We start from the raw sequence: 20,638 nt of genomic DNA on the forward strand, positions 1-20,638 counted from the left end.
GGATAGCATTGGAAATGTAAATGAGGAAAATACCTAATTAAATTTTTTTTTTTAAAAAGTACTTTGCTGTTTGGCTACTGTTGATTTGTGTATCAGGTACATGGTAAGAGCTTTACAAATATCTGTTTCCTTAGTCCTTTAAAATAAAACCCTCTGTTAAGTACATAATTAAAAACAGAAGAATATAAGACTAGAGACAAAGTTAATCATTCACTAAACAAACAAGGTTATTTTAGAGATAATTTCCTATAGATGCATTTTAAGAATATCAGTATATGCATAAAAGACCAAGATTACTGTAGGTTAAGAAAAGACTATTTTAAAATTCTAGAAATTTATTTTAAAATAGTGACACTGTTGTTTAAAACAACAGCAAAATCACCCTAAAATGGCAATGCAAAAGGCTTGAAAGGTTCAGGTGTTTACAGACATTTGTGCATCAGTAGAGTAAATCTAATTTCATGAAGTCACTGAAGACCAGTTAAGTGCTCATTATAAAATCCTGGTTAACAACTTCCATGTGGTTTGTGTTACCACACAGAACATAACTCAAGATGACAGGAATCACTTAGAAGTAATTCAAAGTAGTCTAATTTCTTAATAGGTTAAGATAGGAGATGGTTCTATGCCTTCCTGCTCATGTCTTTTATTTGTTTAGCAAACTGTTTACATACAGAGTATACAACAATACTATTTAAACTGTTAAAAATGAACAAAAAATTTTGAATGACAAAATTCAAATCAGGCAAATTTTATGAGATAAAAGTATTTTGGGATTTTGTATATGTGCAGAACTACTTACACTTGCATATATGTGGAGGCCAGAGGTCAATTGTGGGTGTTGTTCTTCATTTCTTGATGTAGTGTCTCCCACTGAGATGTGCTGGCTACACTGACCTGCCAATGAACTCTGGTGATCCACCTACCTCTGCCCCTCCCCACTAAGGCCACAGATACAGGAGACTATGTCCATATTTTTACAAGGATATTGGGGAATCTGAACTTGGGGTGTTCACTGCAGGCAGTTTCACTAGTAAACTATTTCTCAAACCCTACAAATAGCTTTTACTTGTAGGTTCTTGGTATCAAACTCAGAGCCTAATATTTGCATGGAAACCACTCTACTGAGGTATCTTCCCAGTCAAGAACAAGTTTTTACTCTACTTCTTCATTTCGTACTGCAGAATTTGTTTTTTATAATTTCTAGTCCAATTAAAATATTTAACTTATTAAATATATATCCATTGTGTAACTGTTTTTTTTTTTTTTCCAGAGATCAAAACATTCTATCCTGAGGGAAGCTCTTAAATAGGTAAACAATTCAAACTAGCTTTAGGAAATCCCTGAAACTGAGCAGATTCTTTAGGCCCATCCCTGCAGGAGTAAACAAGAAAAGCTGACAGTCTCACTCAAAGAAGACAAACTACAAAGATGACTCTCAGACAAGCCAGGCTGCAAAGACTCTCAAGTGAGAAAATCTGCTGCTTGGAAGTTTAGACCAGAATTGTAAGGGATACTTCCCAACCTGTTGTGCTTCTTGCAGGCTGTGCAGTGTACTCCAGGTTCCCAGCTTTTATGAGATGTTGCCCATGCTGGGAGAAGGAGGTCTTGGTGGCTTTAAGTCATTTCTACTCCTATAAGTAACCCAGTAACTATATTCCCATAAGTGATCCCAATGAAATGCATTGGTTCACCAAGTTGAATTTTAGTGGAATCTGTGCTTTAGTGTGTTATAGAATCCCTAACTGGGGTGAGTAGACATGTGTATTATGTCACCATAGGAAAAGTTTTGTCTCACAACATTACCAATGAGAGTTCTAACTGTAATGACATATGAGCAAAACATAAAAATTCAACAACAATAAAAACTGATAGGGGATCCATTTTGTGATAGGAACTACATAGAGATAAAGATGACTGAGTTTTAACATACCAAGCATAGCTATCAGCAGATATAAATTACTGGGTTATTACATTATTGAATTTTAATGCCAGATCCAGTTTATATCACCTGAAAAAAGGCTACTATATCTAAATGCATTGCACAGTAGTCACCAAAACATTCATAAGTACCAGGACTGTAAATTTATACAACTCTGAAATAACAATAATCTATATTCACTTTATATAATACAGTTATGTTCTCTTATATCATTACATTTGAGTCTTAATATATCCAAGGGTAAGAGCTGGAGAGATGGTTCATTCATTAAGGATACTGGCTGTTCTTCTTAAGGACCAGGGTTCGATTCGCAGCACCCACATGGCAGTTCACAACTCTCTGTAACTTCAGTTCCAGGAAATCCAATTCCCTCTCCATGGGCACCAAACACATACTGCAGGTATTCACGCAGGCAGAACAACCATACACATAATTTTTTATTTGTTTATAATTAAAAAAATCTAAGCGTTGTAGATAATATTAAATTATTACCTTTGTCTTTTCCATACTATAAGGAAGACTACTGAAGTATTTTGAATTTAAAAGAAAAGTTCAGCAATAAACAATTACAAATAATTTGAAAGATAGTCAGAACTGAATTTGGAGACTGTCTTTGTTTTTGGTTTCTTGTTTTATTTGTGTTTTGTTTCATGTTGAATGACAACCTCTAATTTATATTTAAAATGATCACACTTTATATACTATTTCTATCACACTTATTAAGGAGATAGGGTTATTCCAAAGAGATGTTAAATGTGGTTTTGAATGTTATTTTTAAAGACTTGTAGATTAATACTGTGTTAACTTCCAGTTCAAACAAATTAAAATTTTAGTTTCAAATACTGGCCTTCTTTGAAATATCACCCTTACTCTGGAAGGAACCAGTTATATTTGATCCTAACATATATTCCTGGAAGTATTTTAAGATCTGGAATATTATACCTATCTAATAAGAAGAGGAAATGAGCTTGGGTAAGTTCTCATACCTACTATCAAGATAATCTATTACCTGAATCAGAATTGCAGTGGGCTATTTCTAAAAATAGAAGCTCACTGTATTACTTAGCCAATGAAGCACCAATAAACTCTTAAGGGTTATAATGGAGTCCCCCCCCACACACACACACACAATATACTTAAATATTAGCAAGAGGTTATTCACATTAATTCTTTCCCTGTCAAAATCTGAAGAGTAATATAGGCAAGAATACAAAGCATTCCATTGCTTTATTAACAGCAATGCTCACTGATCTGTGAATAACCTGGAAAAAGAATGAAGATTATTGAGTTACTTTACCAATCTATCCATCCATCACTATAGAACAGGTTTCAGAATGATGGATTATCTCACCACCCTGGTGTTGATCCCACACATTGTCTCCTCAAGGGAGAAACACACAACCATCCAAACATAACCATGCTTACCCTATATCACTCCTATGAAAATTTAACCTAGTAACTAGGAAAAAAAACTGTTCTTAAAATAATATACAACTGATTCAGAAAATTAGGTATATTGCTAAATTTATTTTATCTTCCAGAATTCTAGAGTCTATACTAATTCTTGAAATATAGCTCCTTAACTTTCCAGAAAGTTTTAAATAATCTATTCCACATTGTTCTTGTGATTTAATGAGAATAATTCTCAATTGAGTGTATCTTAGTAGTTTTTTATCATTTGCACAGGGTGCAGACTGACAATCACAAAGATTTTTTAAGGTACTCAGAGATTTTGTAAATAAATACAGTTACATATATTATTCAGATAAAATTAGACATGCGATGTAGCAGTATCCCAAAATTTGTAAAATTTAAGCAAATGATGACAAACTAGATTTGAAGTTACAGGTCGGTCAGGGATTTGGCAAATTCCTTTGCTCTATCAAGGCTTTTGCTATTTTTTATTTTAAACAGAGAATTGCTTTTTAAATGATGGCTTTAAGTTTGTGGTATAGTTGAAAGTCAAATACAAAAGAATAAGAAAATTATAATCATATATATTCTTTTAGATTTATAGACTGAGCAGATAGAAAAGAAAATATACCAAAATATTTAATGTGATAATGATAATAGGTTACAGAAGCCATGGATCATAGTTTATGATTATAATCGTAGCACTTAAGAAGCTCTGGCAGAAGTACCCGTAAGAGTTTGAGGTCAGCTTTGGCTACATAGTAAGTTTAAAACAAGTCTGGGCTACACAGCAAAAAGAAACAAAAAAAGTAATGAAATTTGATTATTTCCTTTCTTATTTATTTTTTGTGGTGCTGGTAATGGAACCCAAAATTGTGTATAAAAACTACCATGTAGCTACAACCAGAGGGTTCTAATTCTTTTAATAATAAATAATGGGTTTGTTCTTGTTTATGAAAAAATTTCCCACAATATTATATTTCTTACATAGTAAAGACCATGTTAGGATTTATTTGTTGGTGTCAACATAGGGGAATTACTAAATTATGGTGTATATATTCATATACTAGGTTACTTCACCATTTAAAATTTAAAGTATATGTATATATACACCCATTTACACATCGGTATCCATACAAGCATAGAGTAGGTGAGAGATACACAATCACCTTAGTCTATAGAAGATATGGAATTCAAGACTGGGATAGTACTTCTTCATGAAGTCACAGGTTTTTGTTCCTTTTACACCCTCAGATTTTTATTTTCTCCCTAAATATGAAGATCTTGTGTTGCCCAATAATTCACTTTTTAATATATATTTAGAATCTCCTATGCTAAATGTCCTACTTAAATTGTTCTATTGATTTAAATGCTAAGAAGGTATGTTAGACTGCTCTACTCCTTAAAGAAACTTTATATTGTTCCAAATTACATCATTGAAACAGTACAAAATGATTTTTAATACTGGATGGAAACTTTTAGTCTCACTCTTTCAACATGTAACTAGTGCAGGGGCTCATTAGAGTGCTCATTTTGTTATATTATTGTGCTACTCAGAAAATTTAATATACCCTAAATTGGATGCATTTGCCTAAATGGAACATTCAAAAATATCTCAAGGCTTTTTTAAAAAAATCGATTTTGTCTGCTACAAATCAATAGAGAAAAGTAGTAGTGGTGTTTAATGGGTAGAGATCAATGATACTGTTAAAACTTCTGCAACACAGAGGACAGTTGCTCCCCAAACCGAAAGGATCATACTGACATCAATATCTCTAATTGGGAACCTGAAAAACTGTTCTATAAAACACTTTGTGTATTTTACATTTATATATCACAGTTAATTAAAACAGGTTCAGACAAGTGATGAGTCTTACTTCCAAATCTACCTCACATTTGTTCTGGGGTCATTCAATAAAAGCAGTAGCAAAGGTCATTAATAATCATCGTAACAATAACAACAAGTTTTCACAACACATAAATATATAGTACTGTAAGAATTTCCCAGATATTAGCCATTGTAATACAACCCATGAGGGAGACACCACTATTATTCTAACTAGATAGCTGATCAAATATTCATAGCAAGTAAACAGCAGGGCCGTCATTTGATCTCAGGAGTCCCTGTCACCCAATTCACTATAATTACTTTTGTCCACATGACCAGGGCATTAAGTAGCCATTTGTATCCAACTGGAGAAGCACATTCCGATTACTCTTCCAGTAGTAACACATTCCAAGTTTTCTGTGTCCTGACCCACATCATATATCTTAATAAATCTTGGAAGTACTCTCATAATTCACTCCTTGCAACCTTTTGCTTTTATGATCTCTTAACAAATATTAAATTATGAAAATACGTATCAGTGGCTCAATTCTTTTAAATCATAGCTGCCTTTGAAAATCTAATGAAACTATGGACTCCTTTTATAAGAAAACACATGTATGATATGTCATATATACAAATTCCAAGGATTAATGTACTGTAGATTAAGAAGCTTCGATATATCTCCTTTTTCAGATAAAGTTATTCTAACTATTGTCCAGTCAATGAGCCACAAGAAATGCATTAGGAAATCTGTATTCGAGCCCCATATCCTTTCACTTGAATTCTCCTCATTTGTAAAATCAAACAACCAATCAAAACAATTTCTAGGAACATTTCCCCCAGGTATATTTTTCCCAGAATTACAGTTTGATATTTTTTCTTTTTTGTATAAAAAGAGATTAAGGGAATTTTGGTTAAAGGGAAAAATCTAAGGCTTATTTGTCACTGGCAATACAAATGAGGCAGACATCAAAAACCCTTATTTCATTCTTTCTGATTTCTTATGCAACTGACGTATATGTTCAGTTTCTCAAAAATTTAATCTCTGGTCATTTAAGACTTTTCCCTGATTTTCAGATAGAGTCATCCAAATTAACAAGTGGCACCTATGATTCTAAAAATTACCTAGAGGAAAAAAGAAGTCCTGGCTATTAGAGAATGACACAAGTAGATTACTTTGGTCGAAAGTGTGTTTTCAATTATGATTTTTCCAAAAGAAACTATAAAACATTAAGCAAAATGTATTGATGTACTGATCTAACATTGAACTCCAGACTGAAGAAGGCTTTAAAAGATAAAAACGATACAGCGACAGCAAATATCTCACAGTCTGTATTAAACCTTCAAACCAATGGTTACCATCAAATCACAACAGCATTTGTGTGCCCCATTTGGGGTTCATTTCTGACATTACTAATTGAATGCATTCAATAGAAAAGTCCCTTTCCTTTCTGTTACTGTTGCTCCAATAATCTCAAATAAAGTTGTTAAATATGTACATATCCATTCACATATTTTGTACATTTGGGTCTCACTCATGCTCTGTTTTAAAAATCATTAATTCAGAGATCAGCTTCAGGTCTGTAATTTTCCTGTAATAACAGGCAACTTTCCATACATATCATGTTGAAATTACTTGATATTTTACATATAGCATGCAGGGAAATGCTGAGTCTGAACACTCAGCAAAAATATTTGCTATTGATAATTTATTTGGGTGTGTATGGTTATACACACACATATACATGTATATGTTTATGCATATGTGCTAAAACTGAAACATTCCTATTCATCTTTAAATCGTTTTTCACATCGGAAGGACTGAATTACTGGATAAACTAACAGCTAATTACCCTCTTCTTATTTCCATTCTCCCCTCAAACAAAACTCCCTGGGAAGTCCCAGCCTAATTATGAAAACTGTGAAATCTGCTTGCTCATGCTGGTGAGAGGGCTCAACAGGTAAATCACTTGCTGCCAAGCATGATACAGAAATTTGATTCCTAAGACCTCATGGTGAAAGGAAAGAACAGATCCCTGCACATTGTTCTTTGACATGGACCTGCATGCAGTGGCACTTGCATGATACATGCACATACACATACAATGAATTAATGAATGAATAAATTAATTTTTTTAATTAAAATTTGTTTATACTGTGCTGCTCCATTTCTCAGATTGTAGACAACATGACAGAGTTTATAAAATTCATTCTGGACTAGAAAGTAGTTCCAAAACTTATTATATCACCAACTATACAGATGGCAGTAATAAATTCCTAAAGTTAGAAGCAGAAAAAGAACTTACATTTAGAAAATAAACTGTTTAAAAATCTATATACTACACAAACATTCTGTCCATTCTGGCAGAAAAAAAATATTAAGCAACTAATTATAGTAAAAAAAAAAAATTGTAAGGCTTGCAAGACTTGAAAATACATAGGTTTCGAAGACTTTCTTTCCAATATGGTCCCAATTATATGCTCTGACATATTAATGTCTACTAGGTAGCGCAATAAATAAGCTTCATTTTCATTGCTAAAAAAATATACCTATTTAAAATGATAAAAGCCTCAAATGGCATTTATTCATGGAAGTTATCTCTAGTAGTTAAAATGTTATACTGCTTACACAGAATTCATTTAGGATGCAAGGATATGACTTACAAATGTCTTTGAATCCTTCACATAAATATGCATGCACACCATTTATAACAGTAGCCTTGATGAGAACACGTTGTAACTGGCTGTGAGAAATGCTTAAGAGGCTTATATTAAAACAGAATACAGAATGGAGGTTAGAAATCACAGAACAGGTGACACCTTATTCTGATAACCTGGTGATAAAAAGCGTAGGCGATGATGTATAGATAGTGGTAGTGTTAGTAGTTTAGGATATAAACAGATCAATACTTACATGAAATTATAGTTCATTATACAGTAAATCCATTAAAAACTTAGAAAATAGTATCCCCAAGCCAAGTTAATACATTTTTACCATAATTCACACAGTCCCATTATAAAATACAATTAAGAACTCAGTTGTGATAATTACTAAAGGACTACTTAGAAGTTTGATATAATACTTCAAGCAAAAGAGTTGTTTGTTATTTCCAGTATGCATACATTTCATTGTACCAGTCCTGGAGAGACTAGTTCAAGTTGGAGATCAAGTATACTTTACATAAAAAATATCAAAGTTGAACCACAGGCACGATACTGATAACTTAGTAGAAGATTAAATAAATAAAGGTCTGATGCATTTTGGCCTTAAAAAGATCAACCACCAATGTAGAGAAAATGCTCCTGTTCGTCTAGGACATTATACATAGATCTCTTTCTGAAATACTTTCATATTTTGGAATATTTGCAATACATAAAAAGTAACAAGGTATCTTGATGAGATCAAAAATTTGAACATTAAATTCATTTGTGTTTAACAATCACCTAATAAAACATCTGAAGATAACATTATAGAATATGTTTGCTGCATGAGTTTTTGACTATGACCTACAAGAAGTCACATACAAAATTTCCTACTTGTGGTATTGTGACAGTCCTCACAAATTTCAGACTTGGGCATATAAATAAGGGTTTCAAATTTTTAGGAAACGACTATTTCGTTTTGTATGATAATTTTTAGAATCTCACTATGTAGCCCAGGCTGGCCTCAAACTTATGGTGATCCAAGATTGGAACTGTGTGACCTGACACTAGGTTGCTGCTTTCTATTTCTATAAAGTATCAATAAGGAAGTCAGTGAGCTGCAGATGACTTCACAGGGAACTTTTCATTCTATCCCTGGTCTTCACCTAGTTTGGGAAGAGCAAGTGTGGCAATATAAGAAAAGACAATATAGTTTCTGGAAAAAAAAAAAAAAAAAGAAAGAAACAGCAACTAAAGGTGAAAACTCCCTATTTTTTAACCTTTATTTTTTTTTTAATTTTTGAGATTATATTTAATATGTTTCTCCTTTCCTTTTCCTCCCTCCAAGCCCTCCCATGCACCTCTTCTCATTCTCCTTCAAATTCATGGCCTTAATTTTTTTTTTTTTTACTAACTGTTACAGAATGCATATAAGTGTTTGTATATACATATATATTCCTAAATATAATCTGGGTGGCACACGCCAGTAGGATATGCTGAAGAGGCAGACTTAGGAGGATCACAAATCCCTATGTAATTTCAATTGATGTGACGAACTATGGTCTTAAGGATCCAACACTCTGTCATTCATCTGTATCTTTTTTCCCTATTCAGAAGGAAGAAAGAGACCTATAATATTCAGAAATTAGTCACTTCCATTCTTATAATGAAGGATTTAGGAAATGTAAGTGTGAGAATACATGCTTCCATTGATACTGAAGGAAAGAACCCCTCAAACACATACAAGACTAGGGTTGAAATCAAAGCCTCAAGCAATAAGCACTTGGACAAAAAAAAATAACGTGTTCAAATGCTTTGTGCCAGTATTATGATGGAGCTATATACTGGGGTCTATACCTAAGTGAAGGTACTGGAAAGGAAATACTAACACCTCAAGTGTGTAGTACATTGACAAAACCAAGTAATTCCAGCAATATAAAGTATCTAAAATTCTGAGTGCTCAGTTCAAAGGAAGCACTCCAAAAGAAAATAAGACACTAAAATGAATCCACAGAACTAACACACGGAACTAATCAACCATGTGAAAGTTAAATATTAGAGTAAACAGAATGAGAAAGCAAAAATGCCTTCTTTTAGCCTCTGGGAGGATTCTGTGCATGGGCGCTCGAGCGCACACACACACACAAACACACACAAACATAAACATATACATACATGCACACTCATAACATAAAAAAGCAATAAATCTCTTTTTGTTTCTTTGTTTTGTTGTTTTTGTTTTTGTTTTTTTGAGACAGGGTTTCTCTGTATAGCCCTGGCTATCCTGGAACTCACTTTGTAGACCAAGTTGGCCTCAAACTCAGAAATCCACCTGCCTCTGTCTCCTGAGTGCTGGGATTAAAGGAGTGCGCCACCATCCCCAGCTTGCAATAAATCTTTTATAAGATTTATAGTAAAAATGTAGAACATCAAAAACACTGTTAAAAACACCTCAAAGAAAAGATATACAACTTACACAGAAATCATTAATTACGTTGATTTCAAAATATTAAGAGCAAAAATGACCTATAAACAACAGAATACACATACATTAAAAATACTGCAAGGAACTGATAACCTAGGATCATTTCTATAATTGAATTCCATTCGGACCAAAACATAAAAGAAAGTCAATGGCTATCGTTCTTATCAGATACAGAGAGCCTAGGAGGGAAAGGTATAAAGGAGGAGAGGAGCAGACTGCACCTAACCAGACTCATGCCAGCTCAGCAAAAGCACTCAACACAGGCAAGAGCATGCTAACAGAGCCCCAAGCAAACTCCACAACACTGCAAAGTAAAAGGCACAGAGAGAGGAGGCAGCCAACTACATTACAAAACTTGGCGTAACTACTCAACTAGCCCAAAAGTAGAATTTGAAGAAAAAAATAAAGAAAGAAAGCAGAAGATCCACCTGCCTCTGCCTCCTGAGAGCTGGGATTAAAGGAGTGTGCCACCATCCCCAGCTTGCAATAAATCTTTTATAAGATTTAGAGTAAAAATAGTAAAAGTAACAGATAATTAAAATATCAACCTTATTAGAAATACTGGCAAGTTTCTGTATCAGAATAAAGTAATCTTTTATAAAATTACAGGGAGAAATTGCCAAAACCAATAGTATCATGAAGATTTTCAAAACATACCTCCTAGTATTAGTAGATCAACAGGAATAAAATTCAATCACGTTTGAAAATTCTAACTTCAGGTTAATTTATTGGACTATGAAAACAATTCTTAAAGGACTGTGTACCTTTTGCCCGCATAAATATTTTTGAGCAGATACAGAGAAATAAAAACATGATATACTAGGTCCCAAAAGCTTAAAGCATCAAAACTTCCAAAATACTTTTATCCTCATAATGCAATTTAATGTAATACTGAAAGAATTGTTCCAATTAGTCTTGAATGCCTCATAATAACTGATAATTCAATAAAGAAACCTTAGTAAAAATTGAAACTTAGAATTTCTAATAAAATATATAACAACTAGTAAGATACAAAATAACTCATAGATACAAAATAACTCAAATATTTTCATAATTTGACTGTTTTTAGTAAATAAAAAGGTAAACAGAGCATGGTGGGACATGCCTATATAATCTGAGTACTTTAGAGGCTGAAGCAAGAGAATGGTGAGTTTGAGGCCAGCCTGAGCTTCCTTCATGGAAAGGACAGCATTTTGTTCTTACTGGAGTAGATACTTATTCTGGTTATGGATTTGCCTTTCCTGCACGTAATGCCTCTGCTAAAACCACCATTCATGGACTGACAGAATGCCTTATCTATCGTCATGGTATTCCACACAGTATTGCTTCTGACCAAGGAACTCATTTCACAGCCAGAGAAGTACGACAGTGGGCCCACGATCATGGAATTCACTGGTCTTACCACATTCCCCATCATCCTGAAGCAGCTGGCCTGATAGAAAGATGGAATGGCCTTTTGAAGACGCAGTTACAACGCCAATTAGGTGGTAACAGCTTGGAAGGCTGGGGTAGAGTTCTTCAGAAGGCAGTATATGCTTTGAATCAGCGCTCGATATATGGTACAGTTTCACCCATAGCCAGGATTCATGGGTCCAGGAATCAAGGGGTGGAAAAGGGAATAGTTCCACTTACTATCACTCCTAGTGACCCTCTAGGAAAATTTTTGCTTCCTGTCCCCATAACTCTAGGTTCTGCTGGCCTAGAAGTTTTGGCTCCAGAGAGGGGAGTGCTCCTACCAGGAGCTACAATAAACATTCCATTGAATTGGAAGCTCAGACTTCCCCCTGGTCATTTTGGGCTTCTAATGCCCTTAAACCAACAGGCTAAAAAAGGAATAACCGTGTTAGGAGGAGTGATAGATCCAGATTACCATGGGGAAATTGGATTACCTCTTCACAATGGAGGTAAGCAAGATTATGTCTGGAGTGTAGGAGATCCCTTAGGGCGTCTCCTAGTACTACCATGTCCTGTGATTAAAGTCAATGGGAAACTACAACAGCCTAATCCAAGCAGGATGACAAAGGACGCAGACCCATCAGGAATGAAGGTATGGGTCAATCCTCCAGGAAAAGAGCCAAGACCTGCTGAGGTGCTGGCCGAAGGTGAAGGAAATACAGAATGGGTAGTAGAGGAAGGTAGTTATAAATACCAATTAAGGCCACGTAACCAGTTGCAGAAACGAGGATTATAAAGTAATATGAATGCCCCANTGTAAATTTACAAATGCGTTTGCAATTGTACGAGGGATAGTTATATCATGTTAGGCTTATTCACAACCTTGTTATTGTTTCATGTAAACATGGGATATTATTTGTGTCAAGTTGACAAGGGGTGGATTGTAGTGGCTATTCTTGGTTGTCAACTTGACTATATTTGGAATGAACTACAATCCAGAATTGGAAGGCTCACCAGTGACCCTTATCTGGAGGCTTGGAGATCCTTATCTGGATCTTGGTATGGAGATCTTGAGCCATAGTGGCTATGGATTCCAGAAGATTAAATCTCCGAGTTTAAGGAGATTTAATCTGGGCTACACCTTCTGCTGGAGACAATATAAGGACATTGGAAGAAGGGAGTCTAGCTCTTGCTCCTTCGCCTGCTTGCCGTGTGAGACTGAGTAACTGCTAGATCCTTGAACTTCCATTCACAGCTGCGACTGAACCATTGTTGGGAATTGGGCTGCCGACTGTAAGTCATCAATAAATTCTTTTACTGTATAGAGACTATCCATAAGTTCTGTGACTCTAGAGAACCCTGACTAATACAATGGCCTAGTCGGCCATCANTGGAAAGAGAGGCCCATTGGACTTGCAAACTTTATATGCCCCAATACAGGGGAATGCCAGGGCCAAAAGAATGGGAATGGGTGGGTAGGGAAGTGGGGGGGGGGCTATGGGGGACTTTTGGGATAGCATTGGAAATGTAATTGAGGAAAATATGTAATAAAAAAAAAAGAATTTAGTATAGTCATTTGAACATGTTCAGCATTTTCCATATTTTCACCAGCTTTTTCTCTTCTTTGCCTACATGTTCTCTATATGGATCAAAAAAAAAAAATTAGATTGTCTTCCAGATCTTTGCTTGATCTTTCTACTGACAGATTTGTTACAAAGGGACAAATACACATAAACCCCTTGAAATTACTCTGTAGTACTTAATTGTTTTGTATTGTTTCTGGCACATGACATAACTTGGAGTCTATACTTCAATATGAAAACATCTCTCCCACTTCCAAGCAAAGATCATTTCAAGATATTTTCTTTTCTTTGAAAATTTGCTGTCATACAGGATATGTTGAATAAATCTTTAATTTCGAGGAAAAAAAAAGATGTTAACAGAAAACATCAGCAGAAAAATGCAAAAGTAGCTTATGGTAAATTCACAATCAACTATTACATAACAATAAAAATTGTTATATAGTGTGTGTGTGTATGTAGTGTGTGTCATATGTCATATATGAAAACATATATACATATCATACATATACACACAATAACATATATTTTAGGTTCAAAATCAGGCCAAATTGAATATACCACTTAGATAGAGAAATAAACATTACATCACTTATAAAAAATAAAATGAACTATGTTTGCATATACTAACTCTTCACTGGATTGATTTTAAGATAGGAGCATCAATAACTCAGCCTAGCATCAACATGCTATGTAGCCAAGAGTGGTCTTCACACCCTCATGGTAGGATTACAGGGATACATTACCCAGCTCACTTCTGTCTTATTTTCATGTTATGTTTTCCATACAACTCTTTTAGAAGATATAAATCATAACTTACCTGCAAAAACACTGTGGAAGTTCTCCTTGGCCATACAAAGGAAACAGAAATGGAGTGTTGCCATACCGCCCAAGACACTGAAGAAACTTTTTAGTAGCTTTGAGACCATCTCCAGTACTGCTTGTTGTCTCTGATGTCATTGCAATTGAGTGCAGGACAAAATATTGTAGGTTGGGGGTTAATTTTTGAGTTTTTAAGTATTCAGAAAATGTAGTTTCCTCATATGCTATGAAAAGATGAAAATTTATCGATTAAAATCAAGTTTAATATCTATTTAAAACCACCCCACATTACTAGAGCCAGGCCTGTTAAAGATTTCAAACAGGACACAAGTTGTCCTCATTACTACAGCTGGAAATGAACTATTTATTTATTGGCCTTAAGAACAAAATATGAAAGAACTTCACTATCCTAAATGAATCAATAATACAGTTTTTAAAGCTTTAAACAATGAATCTTTATTTAGTAATTTATTGATGTGAAAATCCAGGGAGGTATTAAATAACTCAATGTGTTGCTGTGGATGCCAATAACCTCAATTCATTAGCATTTAAACTATACAGTAATGTCAACATTTATATCTAAAAATATTAAAGATAAAATGGAATGAACTGATAAAATGCATTAATAAAAATGTCACTTTTGTTACATTTTGCATCATACTTTCGGTAAAAATATACTTCTCCATCAAACCTAGGATAAAAACTTTTACTAAAAATAATGAAACTAATATGTCTGTGGCTGCTGGAATCCAACATACTGACAATCACACATCAAATAATAAGGAAGACCTATCAAACTAATTAATCCTTTCTGTTAGTAAGAGAGAACAAGTAAAACTAGTGGGAGGACCCAGTCCTGTGCCAGAAGACAGGGCTTTATGGAAATTATCTAAGGCAATTAAATGATAGAAACGAACTTCCTGAGAGGCTCTAAGACCAGGTACTGCAAAGAAAAACCTGGTATTCACTGCCTTAAAGCTATAATAGCAAGAATTAGAATCTCAGAATTCCATCAAAAGAAATCATGATGTAATTCTCAATGTAATTTTATATTTTATCATTTTATATATTATCAACAAAGTACTTTAAGTTTGCACAATATTTCCATCCCAATGTACTTAAAAAATAGCTGACAATAAAATAATGAAATAAATTTTGAACAAGCTAAAATAATTGGCCTTAAGAATACAGTAAGAGGACTAAACCTCAGCTTCTCTAGATCTGGAGGTTTCCCCTATACATGACACAGCACTTATGTCAATCAAATGAATAGCTCAATTTTCCAAGTAAAGCAGTCTAGAAAAATGACATCTAGCAACGTATTACTATAGTAGTAGTAATAGTAGTAGTAGTAACAAAACAACAACATATTAAAGGTGAAATAACAAAAAAGGCATGTCATATATCAAGAACCAAGTAATATACTATATCATGAGCCAAGTCTTCACTTCAATTCCTAGTGCCATACATATAATGATTAAATAATCAGTTAACAGTATTTAATTTTTAAAAAATTATAAAGGGGAGATGGTATGACATTCTTGCAATGTTGAAAATATTTGCATTATAGCTACTAGCTACATAGAGGTACTAAGTACTTGAAATATGTCTAGCATGACTGAGGAACAAACTTCTTCAGTATTTCATTTAAATGAATTCAAAAAGCCTGCTTCTATAGCTTACTAGATCTAGAAGTTAGAATGCATTTTAGAATAATCAGTTGTTTTCCAACCTGAGGAAGCATATTAAAATTACAATCTCTAATAATCAGAAAATACAAGTTAATGGAAAGCAATACCTTTGTACTCATCGGGGTGGTCTTCATATTCCACACAAAATGTAAGAAATTTCATAAGCATTCGCTTTTCTACCATAGTAAGTTGTTTGCTATTGAAGACATCTGCTCTGGAACAGGGGACCTGAAAGGCATTTGAAAGTGAAGGTTTCAAAGTACTTCCTATTGACACAAGTATTCCAGGATTCCACGTTTTAGTCCTTTCCCCATTACAAGGTTATCATTTCCATTCCATTCTCGCTGCTTCATGTCACCTTTCATCACTTCTAATAGCATCTCTCTTAACTACAGAGATAATTAACTTGAGAGCTCTGTTACTTAATTCTGCCAAGTTGTTCTTCATGCCTTTAAAAGGGCAATGGCATGTCACCCCTAATAGCAAAGAAATGACAATTCAAATATAGTACTGCTGACTGAAACTAGCATTTCCTCAACATTAAAATCAACCTGGGGAATAAATGTTCCAAAACAAAACAGAAGTTTTAATGGGGCTCATTTTGTATTTAGATTTATAAACCACCATGCAAAGTTGAAACTCAGCCTTACTAGGAAATAATAAGTGTTGCTTATCCTTCCTTCCAGCATGAGTAATAGTAACTTGTCTCAGAGAGTTGAGCAGCACAGTACCTGTTCCACAGTTCCTTCTCGAAATGCAAGAATCCTCGTAATGTTTTTAAACTCTGCATACCGACTAACATTTGATTTGATTAGAAGATCAATTAGTAATCCCCGAGAATAGAGAAGCTGTAGACAGAAAGTTATTTTAGAGGATAACACCAAAAGCAAATCAAACAAAAATGGTAACTGACATGCATGTACATGAAAATGCGCGTGTGCGCACACACACACACACACACACAACATGTTAGAATTTAAGTTAAATATACACTTAAAAATCTAGAAATATTATATATAATATAGTATAATATAAGACAATTCATTAAATGTTCACAATTCATTATGGAAATTCAAACCAAAAAAATCTTAATCTAATAGGTTTCTTTGGAACTCATTTTGGCAGTAAAACCAGATCCAAACTCCTACATAGTTCTGCTACTCTTGCCTAGACATATGAACATTTATGAATTTCATTAAAGAAATGTTAATGTATTTAATTATGAAGTCTCTTCTCAGCACTGGTAAGAATGTTACACTGCACACAGTACATTAACAATTCCTTTGTATTTCCTTCTAAATTATCCTCGATATCTGAAAGATAGGATACCCTAGGATCCCAATGTCTAAGGTTGATACAAGATTTTGAACTGGAAACAGACTGTTGCTTATGAGAAGAGATAAGTACAGTGGACCACCCCATGCCACCAATACAGACAAACAAACCAAACTCAAAGAAAATAACCACTCATGAATTTGTGATACATTTGCCATTACAGAAACAAATTCTCTCATAATCTAAGTTTATATGACCTTTTCAAGAAGTCTTCAATTCTATTATTGATATATCTGTGAAGGACTGATTTAATCTTTCAGCTTATCTCTAATAGCAGAGATGAAAATAAGAAAAACTTAAACACTATTATCTAGGATGTTTGAAATTTAACCATATGGATGAATATTATACAATGTACTATTTCCTGTGATCAGTATACTTATAATCTATAACTCAATATATTAAAATATAAAAGCTATATTTATAACAACTAGAGAAAAATTAAATAAAATGTTTGACTACACAAATAATCTCATCCCTAATTCTTTTCTCAATTATTAGTTTGAACACACAAGAAGATGAACTTTAAGTCAATAGAAATTATGTGCAATTTTATAACCTATCAGATTAGTTTACCATTGGGTCAACCAGAGTTAACTCATTTTTAGAAATTAATCTAAATACTCTGACTAAATAAGTATGCCATGTTATTTGATTACATCATCCCTAACAGAGTATACAACTGATACACCCTACTTCGTTTTTATATTTCCAAGTCTTAACTTTATAAAATAAAGTGGTATTTTATCTGTTTAAAATCATTTCTGATTTAATACTCTACCAACAGGTACAATTTTAAAAATACTAATATATTTCTACCCAAAATTATTTCTTATAAAGTCAAATAAACCTTAAAGCAAGTTAGTTTCAGTTATCACTAAAGAGTAAAACCAAACTTCAATTAAAATGATCTTAAGCGTAAGCTTTGAAAGCATGGAAATAATACAGGTACCATAAGAAATCATAAGCCTTTTTTTTTCCAGCGTCACCTACGTGATCTACCATAGCAATTTCATACTGATGAGAGTTTTGAAACAAATCTGTAATTACAGTAAAATACTAAGAAGCTGTTTTAAACATGGTTTGGTCTATGTGGCATACTGGCTCCATAGTTGAGGTATATAAGCTTACTTAAATAGGTTTAAATTAGAACAACAAAAAAAAGCCTTTATGTTGATTTTTTTCTAGTATTCTGAATAGTATAATCTTTTGTGTGGTAAAATATTTAAATTTCCATGCACTAAATTCAAAGCAAATAGGGGACCACACATACCAGATTTCATCAACAAAATGTAAGCCACATGAATTCTTCCCTTTCTTTTATCACATCTTTTAAGGCAATGTCTGATTGGATATTTTATTATTGTTTTAAACAAAAATAGACTTGTTTCTTAGGAACCCAGTTCAACTGTAAAGCTTCCTATGGTCCAGCATCAGATATTATAATGAGCTAATGTTAGAGTTAGTTATGGAAACTCCAACAAAGACAAAAGAATTCTTCCTGTACTCTACCACCAGTAAGAAGGTATACTCTAATGTCCGCAAACCTGCCCATTAAATTTTCAAAAATGCATTAGTTTATTTAGGTTAAATTTTGTAAGGGCTAAGGTATGTTTATATAAAATCTTTTGCAGAGAACATGAAGGTTGAACACAAATGTTGGATACAAACAGAATTTTTCTTCTAATGGATAGTGCCCATGCATTAGAACATTAGGATGCCTAATACCTGCCCTAATACAATAGCATTCTTCACACACACAAAAATATTTAGTTGAGTTTAAAAGCACATTAAGTGTACTAATACTAACACCTTTATTTAACTTATATTTAAAGAAAGTATGTGGTTACCCAATTATATAACTTTGTTTACTATCATTATATAAAGCAAAATACTCTACAATTCAGAAACTAAAGGGAAAAAAAAGTACACTTAGAGGTCCAGATGCTTTTTTCAATGAATTAAAAATTATTGTTGTTTTATGTTAAGATGCATAAAATTGGTACTTACTTTTGATACTAAATCAATGTTAAATCTTCTGCCGTCTTTAATAATCTGTGAGTAAGTAATTACATTTCTCTTTGGTGTCTCTGGGTTGTCTTGTACTTTAGGCAAATTTGCACTTGATTGTTCTGTTGAACTTTTTGCATCACTCTGAGTTTCTTTCTCTCCTCCTTCAGCATCGTTTACTTCTGGTGAACTCTCTGGCCCAGTGCACTGACTTTGTTCTGCAGGTACTTCACAGCTCCCCGTGCTTAATGAGTCCTCTGCAGTAGGAAGGCAAGCAGCCTCTGTAGCCTCTGTGGCATGTGGGGACATCACTGAAGCATGATTTTTCTGCAGTGCACCAGCTTCTTCAACATCTTTGTGCAAATCCTGACTAATAAGAGATTATGATAATAATATCATGCTTCCAATAGTTCTAGCCTGCTGCAATTTACTCTTTTAGAATTTTCACAGCAAAAGGAATTTTATTCCTATATCCTTTTTTGTCTTAAGTTCAAGGTACATATTGTCTTACGTGACCCATACACTGAACCACCATCTGTTAAAAGTTTCAATGCAACATGAAACATTAAGATATGAAATCCATAAAAAAATATTTTAACATTAAAGAGACCATAAACATGAACTTTTTAAAGCATTTACAGCAGACAGAGGAATCTTATTTTAAAAGCAAACCAACACAGTGTAATCTTCAAAATGAACAAGTAGAGCTATAAACCACAACACCACTTCTAATTAACTCTCTAGTCCTATAATACCCAGGGATAATAGAACCTATCATCAATCTGGTCTAAAACTAAACTAACATGTTGCATGCAAAGAGCCCAGCATTGTATCTGGAGGAGAGCAAATGCTCAATAGTGGTAATTATCAAAGAGGAGTAATATGAAGCTCTTTGCACTTAATAGTGTGACAGACTATGTTGAGTCCAGTGGAGAAAATCTTGCAGAAAAACAAAAAAACAAAAAAACAAAAAAACAACAGTTTTCCTATTATTCTATGGTACCTACCAGGATCTTTTCACACTGTTTCTTATTTATTCTTGATATTTGTTACTCCATTGAAAGTTTCATTTCCAAAGTTATTACTATAGTAAGCAGTTTTAGTCTAATGTTATCTTGATGCAATAGACTCACATTTGGCTGGCCTATATTGTACATTTCTCTTCCAGAAAATTAACTCTTCTCACTGAGCTGCCTTTTTGTTCAACACCTGGTCCCAATGCCTTGTATTTGATCTGTCTGTTAAGTGAGCATATGCTAACTGGGTGTCAAAAGCTAACATTAGCCCTTCCACTATCAAACCTAAACACTACCTCCCCTGAAATATGTGGAAGAAAGACAGCATTTTCAACAAATGGTGCTGGCACAACTGGTTGTTAACATGTAGAAGAATGCGAATCAATCCATTCCTATCTCCTTGTACTAAGGTCAAGTCTAAGTGGATCAAGGAACTTCACATAAAACCAGAGACACTGAAACTTATAGAGGAGAAAGT

At 33.7% G+C, this 20,638-nt stretch overlaps 1 protein-coding gene across 1 annotated transcript in view; it reads right to left on the reverse strand.

Annotated features, from left to right (window-relative positions):
• Chm (CHM Rab escort protein) overlaps positions 1-20,638 on the reverse strand; it is a 136,281-nt gene that overhangs the window by 59,842 nt on the left and 55,801 nt on the right. Inside the window, exons 5-8 of the mRNA XM_021153427.2 lie at positions 19,145-19,514; positions 16,531-16,647; positions 15,907-16,027; positions 14,107-14,332 (exon numbers count right to left, since the gene is read on the reverse strand). Coding sequence (XP_021009086.1) covers positions 14,107-14,332; positions 15,907-16,027; positions 16,531-16,647; positions 19,145-19,514 — 834 coding nt within the window. The remainder of the gene's footprint in view (positions 1-14,106; positions 14,333-15,906; positions 16,028-16,530; positions 16,648-19,144; positions 19,515-20,638) is intronic.

Source organism: Mus caroli, chromosome X (genome assembly GCF_900094665.2).
Source record: "Mus caroli chromosome X, CAROLI_EIJ_v1.1, whole genome shotgun sequence".
NCBI classification, from domain to species: Eukaryota; Metazoa; Chordata; class Mammalia; order Rodentia; family Muridae; genus Mus; species Mus caroli.